Consider the following 23,506-nt stretch of genomic DNA (forward strand, 5'->3'; position numbering starts at 1 on the left):
TATATTAATGTGTCAGATATAACACACAATTTGAAACTCAATACATTTACTCACCTAGAGGGGACTTAAATTTGGATGAATGACATGAATCATGCAAATATGAAAATTTTGACTAAAACCACTGTTATATTTGCTTCCATTTCTTCCTTGTGACATCTAAATTTCTAAACCCATTTATATTTCTGGATTGCATCAATGACAATAGTTGTGATGTCACATTTCCTATTCTACTGACAGAACAACCAGCAATGACATCATTCCCTTTTCTTCTTATTATATCAATCCCTAAGATTTCAAGCATGATTCCAGGCTGGAGTGTGTTGTAGAGTAGATTATTGGCAGCAATAGCTGCCAGTCTCATCCCAGTTGATTTTATGAGTGAATACCAAATACTGAAATAACTACTAAAGTATATCTTTGGTCGGTTTATAAGTAGGATACAACATGACCTCTTCCATCGGGTTCCCTCAGTAAATGTGGATGATATTAATTGGTCATCATTATCATTTGGTGGTTGCCATTTTGGATATCTCTGTACTTTAGGTGTCCGCACTTGTGTACTAATTTATGTTAAATGTACCATCGAAACGGAGCCAAAACTGTTAAGTGTGTGTAATTAGGTGTACCCTGTGTGCTGGAATGGGACATTGCTGAGGTTTGTTCACTATCAATGGGGGACTACTCTTCTTTGCCACAGCCTTCTCATTTTCCCAAGCCAGAAGCTGCCACTAATTACATCCTGCTTATTAAGAAGACATAAAATTTGCATTATTATGTGTAGATCAACTCTTCTTGTACGATTGAATCGAAAGGACATGTATAGCCATTTGCACTCCTGAATCTTTGCAAACTTTCCAAGTTGAACATTGTTTCAATGAGTGTGTTTTGGTTTTGATTGTAATGAGTGAATATGATATCACTGGAATCCCATATTTTGTTCAAGCTGGAAGTGGTTGTTTATCAAAAGAATGATCATGTTTATACCTGAAAAATGTCATCGTCATCAATTCATCAAAGAAGTCAAATCACAACAGGCACTGAGGCAATCATGTCAGGTTTTTTGGCAAGACAATACATGACACTTGTTACTTCTCTCCAGTAATAATTTCAAATATTTGAAAGGAATCCTGGCCTTTATCTCAAATGGCGATATTCACATCATTGTCTACACACATATCGCTGATTGTTCAAACCATTTTTAATTCATGGTTAGAATCAAAACTTTTAATATAAGGAAATAGAATTCTGAGTTTATGATGTCATTTTACATGAAAGATTGCTCTATATTTAACAGCAATTAAACAAGAATAATTAAGAGTCTGAACGCATTAAATAGTCAGGTTGACCCATACATGCCTAATCAACAAGTCCTCTTTTGTTCTCATCTCAAATGTTTTGGTTTGGATCGCATTTTCATTTTCAATCAAATATTTTCAATGATACTTGATGATACCTGCTGACTGTGCAGGCCAAGTTAGGCACTTAATATTGTTCTGTTCTTTGTATCCTCATGCATATCAATATATTTCTGAGCATTTATATTTCTTTCCACAAAGTTTCTGCACCATGCGCGGAGATGCCGTCTCACACTCATTTCTTGTGACTTATTTCTCTCACAGCAATCTTCATGGATTGTCTTTTGGATTTCACTGATGATTTTCTTCACAAGTTTTTGTGCTCTACTACTCACTAACTATTCAGTCATTGCAGGTAAATATATCAACTGAGATGTTCAGTTTCCCTACAATATGTTTCACTTCCAGTGCAAGTCTGAAAATGCAAAACTTCAACATACGAGGGGATGTCAATAACTTTTGAGCCTTGCATAGTAAAACACAAAATATTGGTATGAACCACATTTATTTTTCAACAAAGTCCCCTTGTGAGTCAAGACACTTGTTCCATCTTTTCTGCCAGGCGCTGATGCCATCTCTGTAGAAGGCGCCATTTTGGTCCTCAAACCAAGCCTCAGTAGCAGCAATAAGCTCATTATCATCCTGAAATCTACGACCACGCAAGCGTTTCTTGAGATTTGGGAACAGATGGTAATCACTTGGTGCCAGGTCTGGAGAGTAGGGGGGATGCAGCAAGATTTCGTACCCACATTCCTGGACAGCAGCGGCTGCAACGCAAGAGGTGTGTACTGGAGCATTGTCTTGATGTACAAGAATACCACGTATGATCTTGCCCCGGGCACTTCTCCTTGACTGACTGTCGCACTTGCCTCAACAAGTTAGCGTAATATTCCCCATTCATTGTTCTTCCTTTTGGTAAGTAATCTATGTGGATGATGCCTTTGCTATCCCAGACGACTGTCGCCATTACCTTCTGCACTGATCTGGAGGCTTTGAACTTTTTGGTCCTGGGAGAAGTGACATGTTTCCATTCCATGGATTCTTGTTTGCTCTCAGGATCATAGTGGTGGATCCAGGTTTCATCACAGGTTACTAGCCTAAAGTGAAAATCTTTTGGATTCTTCTTGTATCTGGTTAGCATGGAGTTGCTTATGGTGACCCTTGTTTGCTTCATTTCATCTGTAAGCATTCTTGGCACCCATCTTGCACACACCTTAGACATGACGAGATGTTCATGAAGAATTCTTTCGTGGGATCCGTGTGAAATGCCTGTGGTCTCCTCTAACTCGTGGAGTGTGATTTGACGATTTTCCTGTACAAGTCTATGCACTCTGTCAATGTTTTCCTGACTAATGCGTGTTGTTGGGCAACCTGGACGGGAGTCATCTTCATCTTCTTTGTTTGATGGTAGCAGATGAAAGGGAAGACGTGCTGAAAGCTTTTCTTCAATGTTCTTCGCTGAGTTTCCTTCAAGAACTAAAAACTTAATTACTGCTCTATACTCGATTTTATTCATTTTCACTGCCGTGCCGTTCAATAACTTCTGAGAGTAGGATACCAAAACTTATATATCACATCAGCTACACCCAAGGTTCAATGTCGTACCATAGGCTGTGACACCTGGGTATGAAAAAAGCTCACGGCTCAAAACTTATTGACATCCCCTCATATTTCTGTCATCAGGAATAGCGACTCTCCTTGTTTTTTAATAAATGCAAATATATATGTATTGTCTGTAACTATCAAAACAGAAACATCGATTAGCATGTCTTTATCTTCCAGAATTGTCAAATCACATGGCTCCATGTAAGCCAAAACAGTTGTACTGTCAGGTGTTCTCAGAACTAAAGAATAGTATATTCAAAAACCTATCAATTCATTTGTACATTATAAATTGCTCCCCTTCCCACCATTGGAGATTCACCTGTAACTGGAACCAAAATCCCTTTATCTCAGCACAGTGTTTGAAAGTACTGAGAAAAAGGCCAGTCTGCATTACACTTCTGTAACACCAGATATATGTCTTAAGGCCAATGTTGAACTGGTTCTGTTTTGTTGTTGATGAACCAATATTTCTTGATGAAATATCTTCCATTATAGGAAACAACTGAATATCTTGATCTGTTTATATTCATGCAGCCATGTAATGGTAACCTATCACTGCACAAATGTGTGATCTAGAAATCATCTATGAATTATGAATTGTTTCTGCTCATAATGAAATCTTTTTACACAACAAATGTTCAGTTTAGGCTGGTATGATTCATAATGTATTACCATTTGGACAGATGTCCCTAATCATCATACATGATTGTGTCATGACCCTTAAATAAGTCAAATCCACACAACTTGATTTTCACTACAGTAAAAAAGATTTGGTTCTCCTATAGTAAAAGTTCCATTGGAATGTTTCATGCCAATATTTGTTCCTGTAATAGTGCATGCAGAATAATTATTTCATTCTACCATGACTTCTGTAAATATTGGATTATGACTGGTTAATCAAAGTCATTCAGAGATATATAATCATGTTATATACCTCTGATTTTCCAACACATCATGTATTTGTTAAAATCTGAATAATGCAGTTATGGTAGAATGGAGAAAAATGTAATGTGAACACGTGAGGTTTAAATGCAAAAGTTAGAGCTATAATTTCATTATATACCTCTGATTTTCCAAAGCAGTATGTTTATCTCCTATTTAACTTAAACATTGGGGCATGTTTTTTGTGTTGAAGTGGAAAGGAAAAAAGACAATAATAACATAAACATTCACTCTGGATCATGGTTGCTTTAATTCTGTGGTCCCACAGACATACAGAAAATGAAATGAAAATTGTAACACTAAGTGATAGTTAACCCTGATAGTATGCCTCCCTCCCCCTGGTATGCCATCACACCGTTGTTGTTTGAAAAACCTTACAATGTTTCTGCATGGTCTACAGTACACATGTAACCTAGATTGAAGTGAAAATTTCTTCTATCAACAGTCTCCAACACTGATCCTTCTCTTGTTGGTTAATGGTTTTGAAACTGGTCCTTGTGACAATCATATTTGTTACAATCTATTTTGATAGATTTTTCCTGCCCTTTTTCCCTTAGTTTTTCTCTTCAGCTATGACAAAACAAAAAGTACATGTGTTCCATGTTAGAAATTTATGTCCGATCTAGCCCCTCACTCTATTTGCTTATCGCCTGTTTCACAGGGACCCAATGCCCCCTTGTAGATTGTTGTTTATAATGCTCATATTTGTCAGAAATTCAGTGTCTTAAAATGGACACAACTCAGTCTAAGAAACGTAAGAGTTCCCCATGTTCTGAGGCTGGCAAATCCAAATAATCCATCCCTAATACTCCATTTTCTTTTCCAAGACAGGAGTCTAATTGTCTAAATTGTTCCAAGTCTAGGTCTTGATCAGAATCAGATTCTTCTCATTTGGATATGGCTGTTATTGCCAACAGAGACCACTTTGAGCAGAATCACAAGCTTGACACACAGAAGCATGAATGTATGTTTCAAGGTTACTCCAATTGGGGGTTGATGCACTATATCCCGATATCATATTTTCAAGATTAGACTCATAGTGACCAAAGCCCGTTCATCTCCATCGTCATCAATATTTATGCCTTTTTGGGTTGCTATGACTGCTGTTTTTGGATGCTATGACTGCCGTTTTTTATGCTCTGCATCCATCCATGGGCACTCTTAGGCTGATATGCGAGTTTTGTTTCCATATCAATCAGTGTTCCATTACAGAGTGTTTGTTTCAGCTTTAGAGGATATTGTATATTTTCATATTTTGGTGATTTTTGTTCTATTTTGATGCATATGAATTTTGTTTTGATGACCTGTTCACTGTTTGTATGGTGGGTCTAACAAGGAGAGAAACATAGGGCTTCATGCGACACCAGCAGGGTCAACCTGGTTGACCCCAGGCAGGAATTGTGTGCTGATGAAGTAACACAAGCCTTGCTATTGTCTCAAGGAGCAAACCTCCTATTCACAAAAACCCTTGTCCTTGTCCCAAGCAGGAAATGGGCTTCAGCCAGTAATAGCAAGACTGCCCAGGTGCCCAGGATTTCATCTGCTGGCCATCAAGCCACAACTTCCATGGGAGCTTAAGGCCATAGGATTTCTTTGAGAGTACTTCCGTTTATCCATTTTCCAACCTGACTTTGTAATGGAGGGTTTATGGTCCAGTCTATGTATACTTCGTCTGAGGATTTTATCGTGTGTTGGTTGTTCAGGCAGACAGTTGAAGTGATTCATGGTTTATACCCAAGCATAGTGCCACCACAAATGGATGAACCATGAGGGGAATTACCAGTTGAACTTTGGGCTGCCTGCCCAGATTATCTCTCCCTCACTCATCAGTTCTGAAATCTATGTTGGAATCATACAATTTTCACAAGTGTCTCAGAGATCAGTTTATGTCATCCATCATAGACTTACTCCTGCTAATGTACCACAGATGTAAAAAAAATTGGCTCAGCTTCAGGATTCTAAAACTGAGGATCCTTCTTTCAGCTGTTAATTTCTAGGACATTGATGTTGCTGTACATGCATCCATAGACATCGTATCTTATTCCAGATTGTATGTGAGTCTTGCCACTGTTCCAGTATTATGAAGGCATTAAAAAGGAAACATTAGTATCTATGTCAACAGACATTCAATTTAGAATGTTGTTTATCAATCGGTGGTAGATTGCATAACCAGTCTGGTACACTGAGAAGACTGACAGTTATGGAGAGTGTACACAGACTAAATTCTGTCAAAAGCCTATTGGAGTCGACCAAGGATTTACCCTTTCAACAGCCCCTGGGTTCGGAATCAATGTTTCAATGACAGTGTAGCCATGCTATGGAGGCTAAGGATGCAGTTATGACATGGAACTTGGATCAGAGACTAGCTTTGGCCTTACTTTCCAAGATCAGGCCACAATCATTAATTAGAGTGATTTCGTCGGCTAATTCTACCCATTCAGCTATTTACAGAACATTCTTCTTTTGAAAGAGCCATTAATGCTAAGCTGTACTCTTCATTGGCCACATAAGCCTCCTTAGGATTCCCATCTACTAGAGGCAGGGGCAGGAACTCCAGGGCCTACTTGCACAAAACAATCTTAGCGCTACAACTATCTTAAGTCTATGTTGAAGAATGGGAGGTACAATCATTGTAGCGCTAAGATCGCTTTGTGCAAGTGGACCCTGGTCTTTTTGTGGAGCCAGATAGGGAGCTGAGAAATTTTGACTTTGATGCAAAGACCCAATTTATTCAGCCTTGCGATCTGGAAATGCCTTTCAACTTGGATTTTTAGTTTATTCAATCAGTGGTTCAATTTTCCATGGAGGGTCATCTCGCAGAGTATGTGGACAACTGGAAGCAAATCATTAAAGACAGTTGGATTTTGTCAGTAATAGAGACGGGATGTATCCTACTGTTTGACAACCTACCACCTGGTTGGCAGACCAATTTGGTGGTTTCTTTTCTCCATTATTCCTTGTTCTAAAGAAGGATTCGGACAAAATGAGGATTGTAATAAATCTAAAAGTGCTCAGCAAGAACTATTTAAGGAAACCTTGTTCGCTGGCCAGCTTGAGAACATTTATGCAACAGGACTCCAAGTTGATCAGGATAGACTTGGAGGATGTTTGTCTCCACATACCTAATCATCCTCATTCACACAGAAACCTTTGCTTTGCTGTAAACAGCTGGAGGTTCCAATTTCATGTACTATTATTCAGGATTTCACAGCTCCTTGGCTTTTCACAGAGGTCCTAAATCCCATCCTAGCATTCCTACATCAGTGTCAGATTGCTATTCATGGGTACTTGGATCATTTTCTGCCAATAAATATGGTAACTCAGATCTATAGTGAAACAAACCAAGTTTATTCACCATGTATTCACCGAACTCAGTCTCATAGTACATCCTGTCAAATCAGAATTGGAACTCATCATAAGGATGATGCATCTTCTGGCAGGCAAGGCTGTATCGGTTCAGTCATGGATGTCTCTGACGGGATCTCTCACATGCATCCAGGATTTTATGATGAGGACCTGGATACATTTATGGGAACCACCAGCTTCACAATCTGGACCTGGAAGAACAATATCTCCTTCCAGCAACAACTTTAATGGTGGACAGTCGAGTCCCGGAAGTTCATTTTTTTCAGCCTCCTCCATAGGTCACGATTTTGAGGACACTTCAACCACAGGCGGGGATGCTCACATGGATGTGTATCAGGTTCAGGGTCCCTGGTCTCCAGAAGAGAGCAATCTTCACATCAACTGTCTAAAGATGTTAATGTTACAGAAGGCTCTTTCCCACTGATCTTGGTTGGATCAGGAATCTTTTCCTCTCATTAGATTAGTGCCTTAGCATCTTCTATTGAGGTGTGGGATTTGATATCAGTTGAGAGAGTTGTCATGAGCTGTCAATGGAAGTCTCAGATTAATTTTATAAAATTTCACTAAAGAGGCATAGCCTACTCTAGGGAGAAAAGGAGGTGTTCTTGAGTCTCAGGGTCTCTTAGTAGCAGCACAGCACTCTCCTCTGCCTAGTTCTTTTTTGTGGGTTATCTGAGATGAGACCAAGTGTCAAGCATCAAGTCTACTTATATTATTCACATCATGAGAGTAAGAGAAAGGAAGATAGATTTATCAGATAAGGAACAATAATGTATGTCCATTTCATGATACTAGTGAGGTGAGGTATTCTCTGGAGTAGACTCTTTATGTCCTTGCACAGTTTTTTACTATTTGAATGGAAGTACCATCATTCGACCCAAAATGATGTCATTATCTGGAACTGACATCAGAACAAGCAAACAGACTGAAAAATAACGTTGCCATGGATTGTAAGTGACATCATAAAGGAAGAAAGTGACATCATGGATTGGAAGTGAAACTTGTTAAAGGGGCTGTGATGCAGAACGAATAATGTTTCTCACCAACGGTCTAATTACAAATCCAAGCAGCAATTTGGTCAGCACCCGCTCCCTCGACCGTGACGGACAAAGGGACTGGGCTCCTGTCCACATTAGCAGAATTTCTTCACCCTTAAAAGTGAGGGGGCAGGATGCCCATCACATGCTGTTATTTAAAAATATCCATGGTATTCCTTATCTGATTGTAACAAAATATCCCAGCAGTCTATTTTTTTCTGATGCCTGGATGGTATAGTGACTGATCCAATTTGATCCTACTGATCCAATTTGATCCTATTTATGTGTTTTTTACTTCGATATTTATTCACGTCATGTGCAAATATGATGTCTACATACACGTAGCAAGCCATTTGTTTCATATAAGTCTGAAAGATTGCAAAGCTTTATATTTAGATTGTTTTGAGCTGTCATAGCAAACATCCTACGCAAATTTTGGTAGCTACGACCCTGGTTTATTATCTATGATGATAAAAAACACACAATTTACTAATCTGAATTCGTAAACTAATAACAATGACTTTGCCACTGGTAAAGAAATCTGAAACTTTTATTACGTAAAAAAAATGATTATACCCATTTACCCAAGTACACAGCAAATACCTATGTACATTTCTTATGTACAAATGAAGTTCCTCAAAACAGTTTCGGCCCAAAAGGGTTTTCAGGCAGCATGCGACACAGAGATTATATCTTACTTGCTGTAACTCGCGTTTGATGGTATAAACCTACATGTGTTATTTGTCATCATTCACTTGATGGTCAGTTAATGAATTTATAACAGGTGTAAATAGTGGACCAATTTGGTGGTTTCTTTTCTCCATTATTCCTTGTTCTAAAGAAGGATTCGGACAAAATGAGGATTGTAATAAATCTAAAAGTGCTCAGCAAGAACTATTTAAGGAAACCTTGTTCGCTGGCCAGCTTGAGAACATTTATGCAACAGGACTCCAAGTTGATCAGGATAGACTTGGAGGATGTTTGTCTCCACATACCTAATCATCCTCATTCACACAGAAACCTTTGCTTTGCTGTAAACAGCTGGAGGTTCCAATTTCATGTACTATTATTCAGGATTTCACAGCTCCTTGGCTTTTCACAGAGGTCCTAAATCCCATCCTAGCATTCCTACATCAGTGTCAGATTGCTATTCATGGGTACTTGGATCATTTTCTGCCAATAAATATGGTAACTCAGATCTATAGTGAAACAAACCAAGTTTATTCACCATGTATTCACCGAACTCAGTCTCATAGTACATCCTGTCAAATCAGAATTGGAACTCATCATAAGGATGATGCATCTTCTGGCAGGCAAGGCTGTATCGGTTCAGTCATGGATGTCTCTGACGGGATCTCTCACATGCATCCAGGATTTTATGATGAGGACCTGGATACATTTATGGGAACCACCAGCTTCACAATCTGGACCTGGAAGAACAATATCTCCTTCCAGCAACAACTTTAATGGTGGACAGTCGAGTCCCGGAAGTTCATTTTTTTCAGCCTCCTCCATAGGTCACGATTTTGAGGACACTTCAACCACAGGCGGGGATGCTCACATGGATGTGTATCAGGTTCAGGGTCCCTGGTCTCCAGAAGAGAGCAATCTTCACATCAACTGTCTAAAGATGTTAATGTTACAGAAGGCTCTTTCCCACTGATCTTGGTTGGATCAGGAATCTTTTCCTCTCATTAGATTAGTGCCTTAGCATCTTCTATTGAGGTGTGGGATTTGATATCAGTTGAGAGAGTTGTCATGAGCTGTCAATGGAAGTCTCAGATTAATTTTATAAAATTTCACTAAAGAGGCATAGCCTACTCTAGGGAGAAAAGGAGGTGTTCTTGAGTCTCAGGGTCTCTTAGTAGCAGCACAGCACTCTCCTCTGCCTAGTTCTTTTTTGTGGGTTATCTGAGATGAGACCAAGTGTCAAGCATCAAGTCTACTTATATTATTCACATCATGAGAGTAAGAGAAAGGAAGATAGATTTATCAGATAAGGAACAATAATGTATGTCCATTTCATGATACTAGTGAGGTGAGGTATTCTCTGGAGTAGACTCTTTATGTCCTTGCACAGTTTTTTACTATTTGAATGGAAGTACCATCATTCGACCCAAAATGATGTCATTATCTGGAACTGACATCAGAACAAGCAAACAGACTGAAAAATAACGTTGCCATGGATTGTAAGTGACATCATAAAGGAAGAAAGTGACATCATGGATTGGAAGTGAAACTTGTTAAAGGGGCTGTGATGCAGAACGAATAATGTTTCTCACCAACGGTCTAATTACAAATCCAAGCAGCAATTTGGTCAGCACCCGCTCCCTCGACCGTGACGGACAAAGGGACTGGGCTCCTGTCCACATTAGCAGAATTTCTTCACCCTTAAAAGTGAGGGGGCAGGATGCCCATCACATGCTGTTATTTAAAAATATCCATGGTATTCCTTATCTGATTGTAACAAAATATCCCAGCAGTCTATTTTTTTCTGATGCCTGGATGGTATAGTGACTGATCCAATTTGATCCTACTGATCCAATTTGATCCTATTTATGTGTTTTTTACTTCGATATTTATTCACGTCATGTGCAAATATGATGTCTACATACACGTAGCAAGCCATTTGTTTCATATAAGTCTGAAAGATTGCAAAGCTTTATATTTAGATTGTTTTGAGCTGTCATAGCAAACATCCTACGCAAATTTTGGTAGCTACGACCCTGGTTTATTATCTATGATGATAAAAAACACACAATTTACTAATCTGAATTCGTAAACTAATAACAATGACTTTGCCACTGGTAAAGAAATCTGAAACTTTTATTACGTAAAAAAAATGATTATACCCATTTACCCAAGTACACAGCAAATACCTATGTACATTTCTTATGTACAAATGAAGTTCCTCAAAACAGTTTCGGCCCAAAAGGGTTTTCAGGCAGCATGCGACACAGAGATTATATCTTACTTGCTGTAACTCGCGTTTGATGGTATAAACCTACATGTGTTATTTGTCATCATTCACTTGATGGTCAGTTAATGAATTTATAACAGGTGTAAATAGTGGTAACATCACTAAAATTACTTGACAGAGGTTCCCATTTGGCGTTTCTCCTGTCTGGAGTAAATACTCAACATTATTAATTAAGGTCTGTAGTGGCAAATGTATTGCATGTTATGTAATATGTGCACGTAAGTGATGCAAGATGGTTTATCAGCTGAGTTACAAAAACAAACATCGTTCAAGGATTAACCGATAACACACTGATTGATTAATTACTTCCACAGCGGATTTGTCAAAAAGGCAGTGTTTATGAGTGTAGAATACACCCTGTCATAAAGTACGAGTGTAAAAGCATCATCCTTCCCACAAAGAATTAACCGCCACTGCCTTGATTGATTGATTGATGCTCATTATTGGCTAACTAATGGCAGACATCATACAGTTAGTCCTGGGTGACCAGTGAGATTATGTATACATGTACACCAGTGTGAAAATTTCTCAAACAATGTGTTACTTTTTTACATATTAGACTATTCGTCTGTCTGTTATTACAGGAAACACTAGGTCGCGAATAGGGTGTGTGTGAAATATGATTCACATAGGCAATCTATACAATGTTTTAGATATTAAAATCATCTTAGAAATTCACTGTAAGTATAAGCAGACTGTGTGGGGTTTTTTTTATTAACTTTCAATATGCATACGAATGTGCAAGAAACTAATTAGGTTTAAAAGACAAAATATAAAGACATACACTGACTTAATTATTTTTCAGTCCTAACGGGTTTTTTTATATCACTGGCAGGTGAGTAAACTTCAAGGTGTTTGATTTGTTTTCATAGTAACGAAGTAAAATGACTTCATCTTTGTTGATCAGTCTACACATAAACTTTCAACTGGGCATATGGGAGGCACAGCAGAGATCACGAACCAGTCACAAATTCTGGGATATCATCCGGGTACTGATGAGAGAACAACAATAACAAAAGAAACCACCAGTCCACAGAAATGCTCCGCATCAGTGCCCCTGTAAGGACACTACAGTGATGTCAGAGAATCAAAATTTATGGGCAGAGAGATCAGTCCACTGAACTTTCCTTTTGTAGGCACTTATTGGGTAATTTTCTAAGCATGGTTTTTATTGGGCTAGAATCAAAGGTAAGGGATAGAAAAGTGCATAATATTTTTTTCTGTGCACTCTGGGGTTTGACAGCCAAAGGTGAAGGATTCACTTGTTTGTCTGGACTCAGAAAGCAGAGTTTCTTTTAGTTTAACAGTTTAGTTTTAGGAAGAATTGTTAAAATCTAAATATTTTAGATATTTAAATACTTACCTTACCATAGGTCTATAGCATATTACCTCAAGCTTCGCTTAGTAGGAGATCTGACGGAGTTGAATTGCTATTCAATCTTGAATGGCTACCTCGCAATCGACGACTGTCAGGATATGGAAGTATCTGGATCTCCCCACTGTGCACGTGTGCAGACTCCACGAAAAACTTCACTTTTACTTCTCGGTCCAAAGAGTCCATAGTGGGAAGGACTGAATTTCCTTTGGTAAGGTAAGTATATAAATATCTAAAATATTTAGATTTTAACAAATTTTTTACTTACCTTACCATAGGTCTATAGCATATGGATACAACAGACAGGACGGTGGTGTAGGACTCCAGAGGACCGTCAGTGTCTTAAGATCCCACACATGCCTCAGGGCAGCGGACCACGACTGATTCTCTGCATGACGATCTCTCGTTAAGGTCACTGGAAACAGAATAGTAGGTCACGTACTAACCACCGGAGGGGTACAGTATCTTATCTCATGTAATTACAAGACCCCTATAGACCAAGGTAAGTAAGATCATACCTTGTAGGACAGACGGACGGACGAGTGAGTTGCTACGCAACTACTAGTGGTCCGAAAGACTGCAGCCCCTCCAAATCTTCCACAGCTAAGTCCCACAAGCAATGGCTTGCAAATACTGTCGAGAACCACCAGAAACACCCAGGCATAACGTCAGGAACAGTACAGTTCCTGTACAGGGCCATAGTCGAGGCTAATGCCCAAAGCTCGTGCAAGTTGTTAGACGACGGGTGAGCTAGATTCTGTGCGTCTTAAGCTGCCAGAATGGTCTGCCTCAACTATAAGGCTATTGTGTTCCTGGTGACTTCCCCTCTAGCGGTCGTAGAAAAAGGCAGGAACAATCTGTTCCTAGTTCCCCAACGAGGAGAGGACTTCTTGATATACAATCTGAGAGCCCAACAAAGCAACTGCTCCTCTTGATCCTATGGTCTGATAATGGGCGGAAGGGGCAGGATGGTGAACAATCTGTCTGGTTGACCTGTCAGTTGGTTCTTTGCCAGAAAATCCCAGAAGAGGCCCAAGTGTACAGCACCGTGTCTGGTCCGTTCAAATCGGAACCTGGTCACATCCAGAGCGTGAATCTCGCTCACTCCCGCCAATGTTGCTAACGCCAACAGAAACACCGTTTTCCTAGTCAAACGATGCCCTATCCAGCGGCTTGTAAGGGCAACCTCCCAGGTGTTGTAGCACAACGTTCAGGTTCCACGCTGGCAGTCAGAATTTATCCTTTGGTCCTCCAGCTTAAACGCTTAAACATAGAGATTCCAATTTGGGAATCTCTGAGACCTTCCTATCTCCTCTGGCAGCTAAAGCTGAATTCAGTGCTGACAGGTAGGTCCCAGTAGTACTGTCCCTGGGCTTCCTCCGCCAGGAATTGGGGTGACGCTAACAACGGGTCTTGCGACTTTTGGGCACAGAACTTCTCAAAAGTAGCCCACTTGTCATCATAGAGTGATCGAGTGGAAGCTCTGTGTTCCCAGGCAATGACTTTTGCCACTTGAGATGAGTATCTCTTGGCCCTCAAAATCCCCTGCAAATGGTCCAGGCGTATTGATGAAACCGCGCCAGGTCCGGGTGTAGCGTCGGACTGTTGGGATGGCGCAGCAACTGATCCCACTCTGGAACTCAGAGAGGATCTCTTTCTGGCATAACTCTGGGAACCACGTCCTCACTGGCCACCAGGGCGCGACCAAAAGCAGACGGATCCTAGCCATGAGTTTGAGTTTCACCACGACCGCGGTACTGGACACGTATACTGGAAACTGAGCACTGAACTTCATGGCGAATAGGTCTATCAGTGGGTGCCCATGATTCTGACATATGAGCCGAAGTATCTCCGGGTGAAGCATCCACTGGGTTGGGGACGGCTTGCCTGGTTTTGAGTACATCAGCGAGTACCCTGGAATATGACGAGCTCTGGCTTCAATGTCGTTTGCATCTAAGATGCTGGCTAAATGAAACATCTGATCCAGTAGGGACTTGGATCTGGTTGTCCCTTGTCTCAAAATCAGCCACACCACCATCGCGTTGTAGGTTGGAGTAGTATCGACGCCCAGTGACTTACAACTAGAATCACTGCTTCCAGCTCGAGGCTGTTGATGTGCCAGTATGCTCCTGTGTCAGACCAGAGCCCCGAGGCACAAAAAGTTCATTGTCATGCACAAACTTGGTCAGACTCCATCGCAGACGTTTGACTCGATCGTCCACCAGCGCAGGTATTGCTGCAGATGTACCAGAAGCAACAGGCGTTGTTGAATGCTGGCTCTAATATGTAAGTTCCTGCGCAAACATTGACTGGTGAGTCTACCATAGCAGGTGTGGTCTCAAGACGCCCAATGTCGTAAACTGGTCAGGACATGAAACCATGACCCAGAAACCGCTGTCATAGACGTAATAGCAGGCGTCTTCGTCTGAACATATCCTCAGGTGACGTGAGCAGATCAAGTAGACAATATCACTGTCATAGTGATAACGGAGAGAGTAGAACTTGTTTTAATCATCAGCTTGAACTTCAACCCCCCGGGACTGTGATGAATCCAATCCTGCGGAGTTAGATTCATAAGTCATCCAAGCTGAGTTAACAGCCTGATAGTGAAGTCCAACTGTAAACTAAGTTGACTTCACTCAAGAATAAGCTTGTATGCCTTGAAGATGCGTCATTCTTTGACTTCAGATCATCAACGCTGTCCATTATGAACGAGTTGACATTCCAAGGAAGTCTATTTATAGCTGACTGTCTGTGTGATCAGAAACTGCCATTCTCTATGCCGTCTGAAGAATCCAATGATGCTGTAGACTGCTAGTCTTGTGTGTAAACGACATCTTTCCATCGTCAAATGTAGGCAACTTCCCAACACATTCTGGACAGGGTGTTGTCCCTTGAGGACCATTCAAAACGCAGATGTAACATCACTGGTTTCCTTTGCTGGGCATTGTCTCTCGGGGACCAATCAGATTGTAGATGTGACGTCACCGGTGTAGCAGATAACTGATCATCATGAAATCTTGTTCACAATGATACCCTTGCTAGCATTTAGGCTTGTCCGTAGCCATGCTGTTTGGCGAGCATGTGTGTAGATGAGAAAAGCGTGCGAAAAAACTTTCGTCACTTAAGCTGATATAGACAAATTGTAATGTAAGGATCTTCAAGGATGGACCAGTTCATTCAAAAGATGCCCAGTCTCCCGCCTACTGGCGTAGGAAAAACTGGCACTGCTGGTGGCGGGAGCTTCCAGTTGTGACAGGTAACACCCCCAATGTCTTGAATGGGGGGGCGTCTCTTGCCTCTGTCGTGCATTCCCATTTTATCACGTAAGGTAGATAAGAGGGCTTCAAATGCTGACAAAGATACCTCCGTGTTTGTTAATACAGCATGATCCTTGTATACCTCAGGAATGGCATTCCCAAAGATGACTTGTGAGGAGAAAGGACTTCTAATCAGACGCCGTTGAAACTATTCCTGCCATAAATACGCATCACAAAAACCCCCATCCTGCGCACAACTGTCGAAATGTCCTAACAGGTCATGTAACACTTTGCTTTGCCATAGGAATAGTGACAACAGATTTTCCAACTGGAACTCATTAGGTTATGTTAAGTCTACAGCCGCTGCTGAAGTACCTGATGCTAATGCTGATATTGGTTTTAGGATGCGCCGCAACTCCCTGTCAATTGCTTGTAATTTGGAGTCCTGAACTGTTTAAAAGGTGGAGGAAGATAGACTTTTGATGGCTTCGTCCAACACATTTGGGCATCTGCCACCATAGGATGAGGCGGAATCATCAGTTCAGGTTCCACCCTAATAGCCCTGGCGCTGTCTACCCCTGACGTCAGGGAGAGCACTCCGGGAGCCTATCAGCTATCCAATCATAAATAGCGGACAATGGCAGGTACGATCCCTCTTCCTCCTCCAGTTGTGCAGGGTCCTCCTCATAGTCTGGAGAGAAGTATTGTTCGTCATCAGAATTCCAAGAAATTGTTGACTAGCACTCCGGCGCCTGCTTCCTATGTTTCGACTGTCTGACACAAAGTGGTGACGCTGAACGGGACCACGAATGAGAACCCCTACATCTGCGGTGGAGGGATCTGCCAAAACCATCCGGTGACCTGGATGGCGAAAGACGGCGCCGACAAACACTGGATGAACCTCTCCCTGGACTTCTGGATCTGACGCCTGATCATCCTGTTCTCATCCTATCACTAGCCACAGTCACAGCGCCCGGTGGTGCTCCAAATGCTAGTGCGCCCGAACCTGGCGCCGCCTTCTCTAAGCTTGGAGTGGCAGTAGCTTGGGATGTGCCCATAGGCGCCAGCGCCGGCAAACAGATGTGCTCCTCCCTCTGTGTCGTCCCTGTAATGTCCAGGATTACCGGAGGAGCCCAAGTCAAAGGTGCAGCCTGTTTAGAGATGCGCCTGGCATCACCAATGTAGCACTCTAAAAATTCGTTGCACCTCCACGTGCGTAAGAGCGTGAGGTCTCGCTAAATCCACCCGACTTCCCAGCTGGGTGGTAAGGGTCGGTGTCGGTATAGGCATAGGCGTTGGCATCGGCATCGGCATCGGCATCGGTATTGGTATAGGCATAGGTGTATTGGTATCCGCGTCGGAATCTGCGTTGGCATGAGGAGCGCTGAATGATTGTGGTTCAGTGATGCCTCCACTTGAGCAGCAGTGTTTGATGCCGCTCCAGGTATCTCCAGTGTAGACTGAATCTCCGGAGTACACGGAAGAGATAACCTCGAACCAGACGAGGATGCAGGAGACCTGTGACTTCCTCTTCCTCACTGATGCCAAGTATGCCTAGAATTCCGGAATAGATAGACCTGAGCACACTGCACAATGCTGCAGTAGGGAGCAGGACACGGCAGCACAGTCCGAGTAGTATGGGTACGGGACCTTGCCGGACTTCAAGCCTTTAGAAACCTCACAAAAGTGATGTGCCATGCACAACAACTGTAATAAATCGAGATACCCTTGTGATAATAAGGGTAGAACAAAAACACCCCTTACCACGTAATGGACTGTTCCACTCTCTGTGCAATAGCATGATTGCAATGGACAAGTAAAATAGACTTGAAAAAGAGCAACCAAATTTACACTAAATACCACGCTAAGTAATATAAAACTTAGATACCGCAGACAAAAATATCAGTAGACGTAGTGCATTAACAAATGAAACCGATCCGGTAACAAATGTTGGAGGCAACAACGAAATAGGAGACACGCTAACGTGCCTCGTACGAGGTAGCTGACAAGTGAACAATAACGTAAATATACGTTAGAAATCGACACAAAGGTTGAAAAATATACATACCACACACAAAACCCCTGAAAGGAATCAGTGTAAAAAAGTAGAAAGTTGAAACTATATTAGTTCTGAAAAACAAAAGTATAGCAACTCAAACATGTCACGATCAGACAACGCTTGAAGTAAAAGTGAAGTTTTTCGTGGAACCTGCGTGCATGTGCAGTGGGGAGATTCAGATACTTCCGCAACCTGACAGTCGTCAATTGCGAGGTAGCCATTCAAGATTGAATAGCAATTCAACTCCGTCAGATCTCCTACTAAGCGAAGCTTGAGGTAATATGCTATAGACCTATGGTAAGGTAAGTAAAAAATTTAAAGTTGCTTTAGATAATATTAAGTTGTTAAGTTTTTGTTTTCTTTTGTAAGGGAGCATTATTTGGAGGGTAATGAGTTAGGATAAAAATAAGGGGCAGTAGGATAGGTTTTTCATGTAGGGTTTCGATATTCATTTTTATTTAAGATCTTTGAAGGAAATACTGATTTTATTGATTGTTGATTTTAATTTTTTTGAGCTGGAAATAAACTTATTTTGTTTACAAAATCTTGTGTTTGGTGTCATTGTGGATTTGAACCCCTGAATCCTTTGGACCTGAGGACCCAAAACAGGATAGTCCTGTTACAGGGTATATACCCAACCTCCTCACCTTATCCTCTAGAATGTAGTTTTTACTTGAACAAATTGTGAGGTTTTTCAAACAACAATGGTGTGATGTCATGTCAAGGAAAGGTAACTATTGGTTTGGAAGGAGTCATACCACTAGGGATAGTGCTGACTTAGAGTTAAAATTTTAATTTCATTTACTCTATGTGGCTGTGGGTGGATTGCCATGGTGGATTAAGTTTAAAAAATCATGATTTGCAAGGGTTGGTCTTAAGATGCCTATTACTTCATGCATATTTCTAGACGAAATCAAATGAAGTGCATTAGGTGTGAAAATCAATGGTGTACCTGTAAGATACATTTGTTTCAATTCATTGCATTCCTTGGCTTAATACTTTTAGGAGTATACTCAGAAAAAGTACTGTACCAAGACTTCAAAAACATAAAATAGACAAAACATCATAATTTGGTCAGTTCAAATGAAATGGTCAAAGTTCCCATGCTGAGGGATGTCAAGCCTGCATAAACAGTAATTATTTTAATTTCTGACAACTTCACCAGGTTACAATAAACACAAACAACAATATGCAGACAGTTAGAATGTTTCTGATTACTTACAAGACAAATATAATGACAAACAATCAAAGAATCTAGGAAAGTCACTGCATACTGATACCAGAGAACAAAAATCATGTCAAAGGTAGTTAGGAGCTACAATTGTTTGTACTAATGTGTATCATTCAATACGACATTTTTACACGAAAAGGTCACTGATCAAAGGTTTCAGTTCAATCTCATAAGTAAAACTGACTTTATTACTTGAATATACATGTATGTTAGATATTTTTTAACTAAATGTATGTGCATTTATATTTGTTTGTAATTGTTTTGGTCATGGATTATTTTCAGAAGAACGTCGAATGATTCAACAGGTGTGCATTTTAATGTTATGATTAGAGATTACTAAATTGTTAACATCTATTTGTACAAGAAAATATACACTATGCCATGTCCTCCTTTGGTCACAGTAAACATCATTAATTTGATAGTTACATGCAATGGGAGCAGTTTCTTAGAGCTCTTTTTGTATGATCATGAAGAGAAATAGCCATATAATAATGAACATGGAAACATCCAATCCTGAAAATATGTTTTGAACAATTCATTTTGATTTACATAGAACTGATGCCAAATAGGTGCACATAAATTCCACATTAAGATATATGGTAAAACTGTCTAATTGTTCATCCCTTCAGAACATTATTCCAATGGTACTTCTTTCAAAGCACTGTCAAATTCCAATTGACAAACCAATGTCATCTTTCACTGACATTGCAACACAAAACAAGCCATGATATGAGCTAAAATGTGTCATTTTTTCTCAGAACACAGAACTAATGTACGTATTAGATGTAGACATTCTTTCTGCAATTGCCTCCTGTACTCAAACTGTTTGATTTCATCATTTCTTAATGTCCTTAACCACAGCAAATTCCCTCCATGTGAACTGAACTATTATGACCATTTGGTAAGCATAGCAGAGTAAAGTTATGAGCCCTTATCGTTCAGCATGTGTGACTTCATAGTTCATGCAATTAAAAATGTGACAATGGGGAAATATTTAATAATGTGTCCATTTACATCATGCCAACCTTCACACTTGGTACTCCCATAGCCCCAACAACCAATAGCACAGCACATTAATACCCCAGATAACTCAAGCTGTTTGGCAGTAAAAGGTAATAGCGGCATGTCTTTATCCCACCAGATAACCAGTTTCTGCAGGGTGAACAGAGGCAGTTTTCAACATCTCACTTGCCTAAGGTGAGACCACATGTTTCACATGTGTTTCATTGTGTGGTAGGACTGAAGTTCTAGAAGTTCTCATGAGTCAAACTGTCAAACACTGTCACACACCCAAGGACTCTGTGGCTCACATTGCTTAACTTCACCTGATTTGTGACCTAGTCTCTTTGCACTGGGCCACACACCACCATACGTGTTAGCATGTATGTGGATGTTTGTGGATGTAAAAACTTTAGAACCAGTTATGCAACTTTGAAAAGTTTGCATGTTTAGCCATTTTTAATTTTCTTGTTTTTTTTTTCTTTTCCTGAATCTAATGTTGCAAACTTTGTGTTTGTATTTCACAATCTGACCTCAGAAACTCTGAATATTGTTTATACTAAGGATACCAGAACTGTGATAAACCTAGTTAGCAAATATATACATCATATTGTGGCATTCGATTCAGATTTAGACTTGCATCACCACACATAATAAGCATACCTGTTTTGATAATCTCTCCCAAGTTTTCTTCAGTCGGTATACTGAGCTGTTGACAAATGCTGCACAAATCTGGAGTACACCATTGTAGTTATGCATACATCTGCAAATATCTGCAATTGCTGCCCATTTTTCAATACATGAGACCCTCTCTTGCAGATTAGGACGGTGAACAACTTCTGACACAACTAGTCTACTGACCTGAAACATAAAGGCACATTTTCTGAGAAGGAAATACAGTAATGCCAATATTTAGTTAATGCAAACAAATCCGTGAAGATCCCGTGGTAGAATAGGCCTTCAGGAACCCATGCTTGCCATAAAAGGCGACTCAGCTTGTCGTAAGAGGCGACTAACGGGATCGCGTGGTCAGGCTCGCTGACTTTGTTGACGCATGTCATCGGTTCCCAATTGCGCAGATCGATGCTCATGTTGTTGATCACTGGATTGTCTGGTCCAGACTCGATTATTTACAGACCGCCGCCATATAGCTGTAATATTGCTGAGTGCGGAGTAAAACTCAACTCACTCACTCACTCATGCAAACATTTGAGGGATTATGTCTTTTGAAATGGAAGTAGACATCTTAGAAGATTTAACATTCATAACCTTTGTTTGGTAATTCCTGCAAAGACAATGTCTTATTACATCATTGCATGAATACACAAGTGGGATTTGGGGGTTCTGACAATCTGAAAAAGACTGCTTGGATACTTCACAATAGATCAAGCATGCCTGTTATATTCAAATCCTTCACTCTAGCATTCCAAACACTGATAGGTTGATTGATCATCCCATTGGTGTTCATTTGATCAATTGTAACCATCAAGGAAATGTGTAATAATCAAACATACCCTCATATTACATTTATATGTTATGTTCTAATACCATTATCAAGCAAGCGATGAACAGTATGATAAAAGGGAGCATATATACAGAATCCAGAGACGTATATATACAGGCCAATGTAGATGTTGTCTTCAAAGGAAACAACAACACCATCCTGAATATCATCAATGCGAGTGGCAAACCACCTACCAGCCAGAAACAACAATCACTCGGAACAGTTTACCACACACCATGCAATTGTGGACAGACCTACATAGAAGAAACATCAAGACCCCTCAAAACTGAATTAAAGAACACTAAACCTCAGTGTCTAAACTTGACTCAAAATCAGCCTTATCAGATCACGTCAAAGACAGTCCCGACCACAGTATCCAGTGGGACAGAACCCAAACCCTAGCAACCAACCTCAAAGACTTTGAGCTCAGGAAACTCTAAGAAACCATCCACATCAAAAGACTCCAGCTATCAATCAACATGACAAAGGTTAACTTTGAGAGCCACATATATGGGGCAAATTAATTAGCTTCTCACAGCGAGAGTCGCTTATTGGGGGGAATAAAAAGCACCTCTTATTCAGCGAGAGCCGCATATTGGGGGTTTTACATTTTAAATTCGTACTGTACCTATAATTTCAATCAGTTTAGCAGTAATGATCAAAGATTAGCTTTTCTTACGTGAGAGGTTACTTTCTGTGTTAATCAGAAGAACTGTTAATGTGTTTTGATAACAATTGCTTGTAATGTCGGGGGTTTATCGAAGCAAATGAACACGTTTGCGTGAAAAGGGATTATGAGATGTTGTTACAGGAGGTACGTGTTTGTTACTCGTCATTGGGAGTGAATACTAAGATACTATGTTTGCACATTGATTGAATTAATGGTGACAAGGTTACAAAACCTTCTTCTAAATTAAATCATTCATTCATTCGTTGTAATAGTCCATATAATGAATCGTAGACATAAATAGCAATACGGTATTACACTCATGTTTGTGTTGATTTGAAATAAACCAAGTTACTAATTTAGACCTAATTCATTTGCAACTATTGATTTTTAAAGTTGACAATAATACATAATCGAATATGAAGTGAGAACTCTTGCGTCTACTCATAATATACATATATAGTACACATAAACCATAAAAAGGTAACTGGAGCATTTTGTTCACGCTGTTTCATGTTGATTTGAAATGTGATTTTTTAATGCAGTTTACATAAGCATTGTGTAAGAAACATTTGCATTTGATCTCTGTAATTATCTTATCCTGTGTAATGATCATGTGTATCAGATCCATCATTAATAAAAGGAGGATAATATATCAGTTACGGAACTGATGCGTATAATCATTCAATCAGAAAACACTAAATGACATATGTGAACACCTCTTTCAGCCTCAAAATAACAGCCTCTGGCCGAATGCATGTCCAGGTAAACTTTTGTCCCTTGACAAGTGTAAAACAAACTAATGCGCTGTTACATCATTGGACAACCTGTTTTGTGGAGTCAAGCCCATTGTCAATCTTCTGAACCTCGTTTGCTTGCAAAACAAATATAAGTATGTCCATCTTCATAAATATTTGGGGAGATTCAAGTGTATACATCACAATAAATCAGTATCGTGTTACTTTTTTAAATTCTATAATACATGTACTTGAATTATGGTATTTATTCGTAACAATGTACAGATTATATTGAAATGTACCATTATGTTTGATGTACAAGTAGTGTGCGCAAAAAGTATATGCAAATAAATACCATCTCTACTCAATAGTTGGATTGGGTTATCCGG

The 23,506-nt window shown here is 40.1% G+C and overlaps 1 protein-coding gene across 2 annotated transcripts in view; it reads right to left on the reverse strand.

The window, feature by feature from the left end:
* LOC137278153 (ras-specific guanine nucleotide-releasing factor 2-like) overlaps positions 1–23,506 on the reverse strand; it is an 802,775-nt gene that overhangs the window by 165,224 nt on the left and 614,045 nt on the right. For both annotated transcript variants that reach the window (XM_067810323.1, XM_067810322.1), the window contains one exon: positions 20,873–21,070. In XM_067810323.1, coding sequence (XP_067666424.1) covers positions 20,873–21,070 — 198 coding nt within the window. The remainder of the gene's footprint in view (positions 1–20,872; positions 21,071–23,506) is intronic.

The sequence above is a fragment of the Haliotis asinina genome, chromosome 3, assembly GCF_037392515.1.
Source record: "Haliotis asinina isolate JCU_RB_2024 chromosome 3, JCU_Hal_asi_v2, whole genome shotgun sequence".
In the NCBI taxonomy this organism is placed as follows: Eukaryota; Metazoa; Mollusca; class Gastropoda; order Lepetellida; family Haliotidae; genus Haliotis; species Haliotis asinina.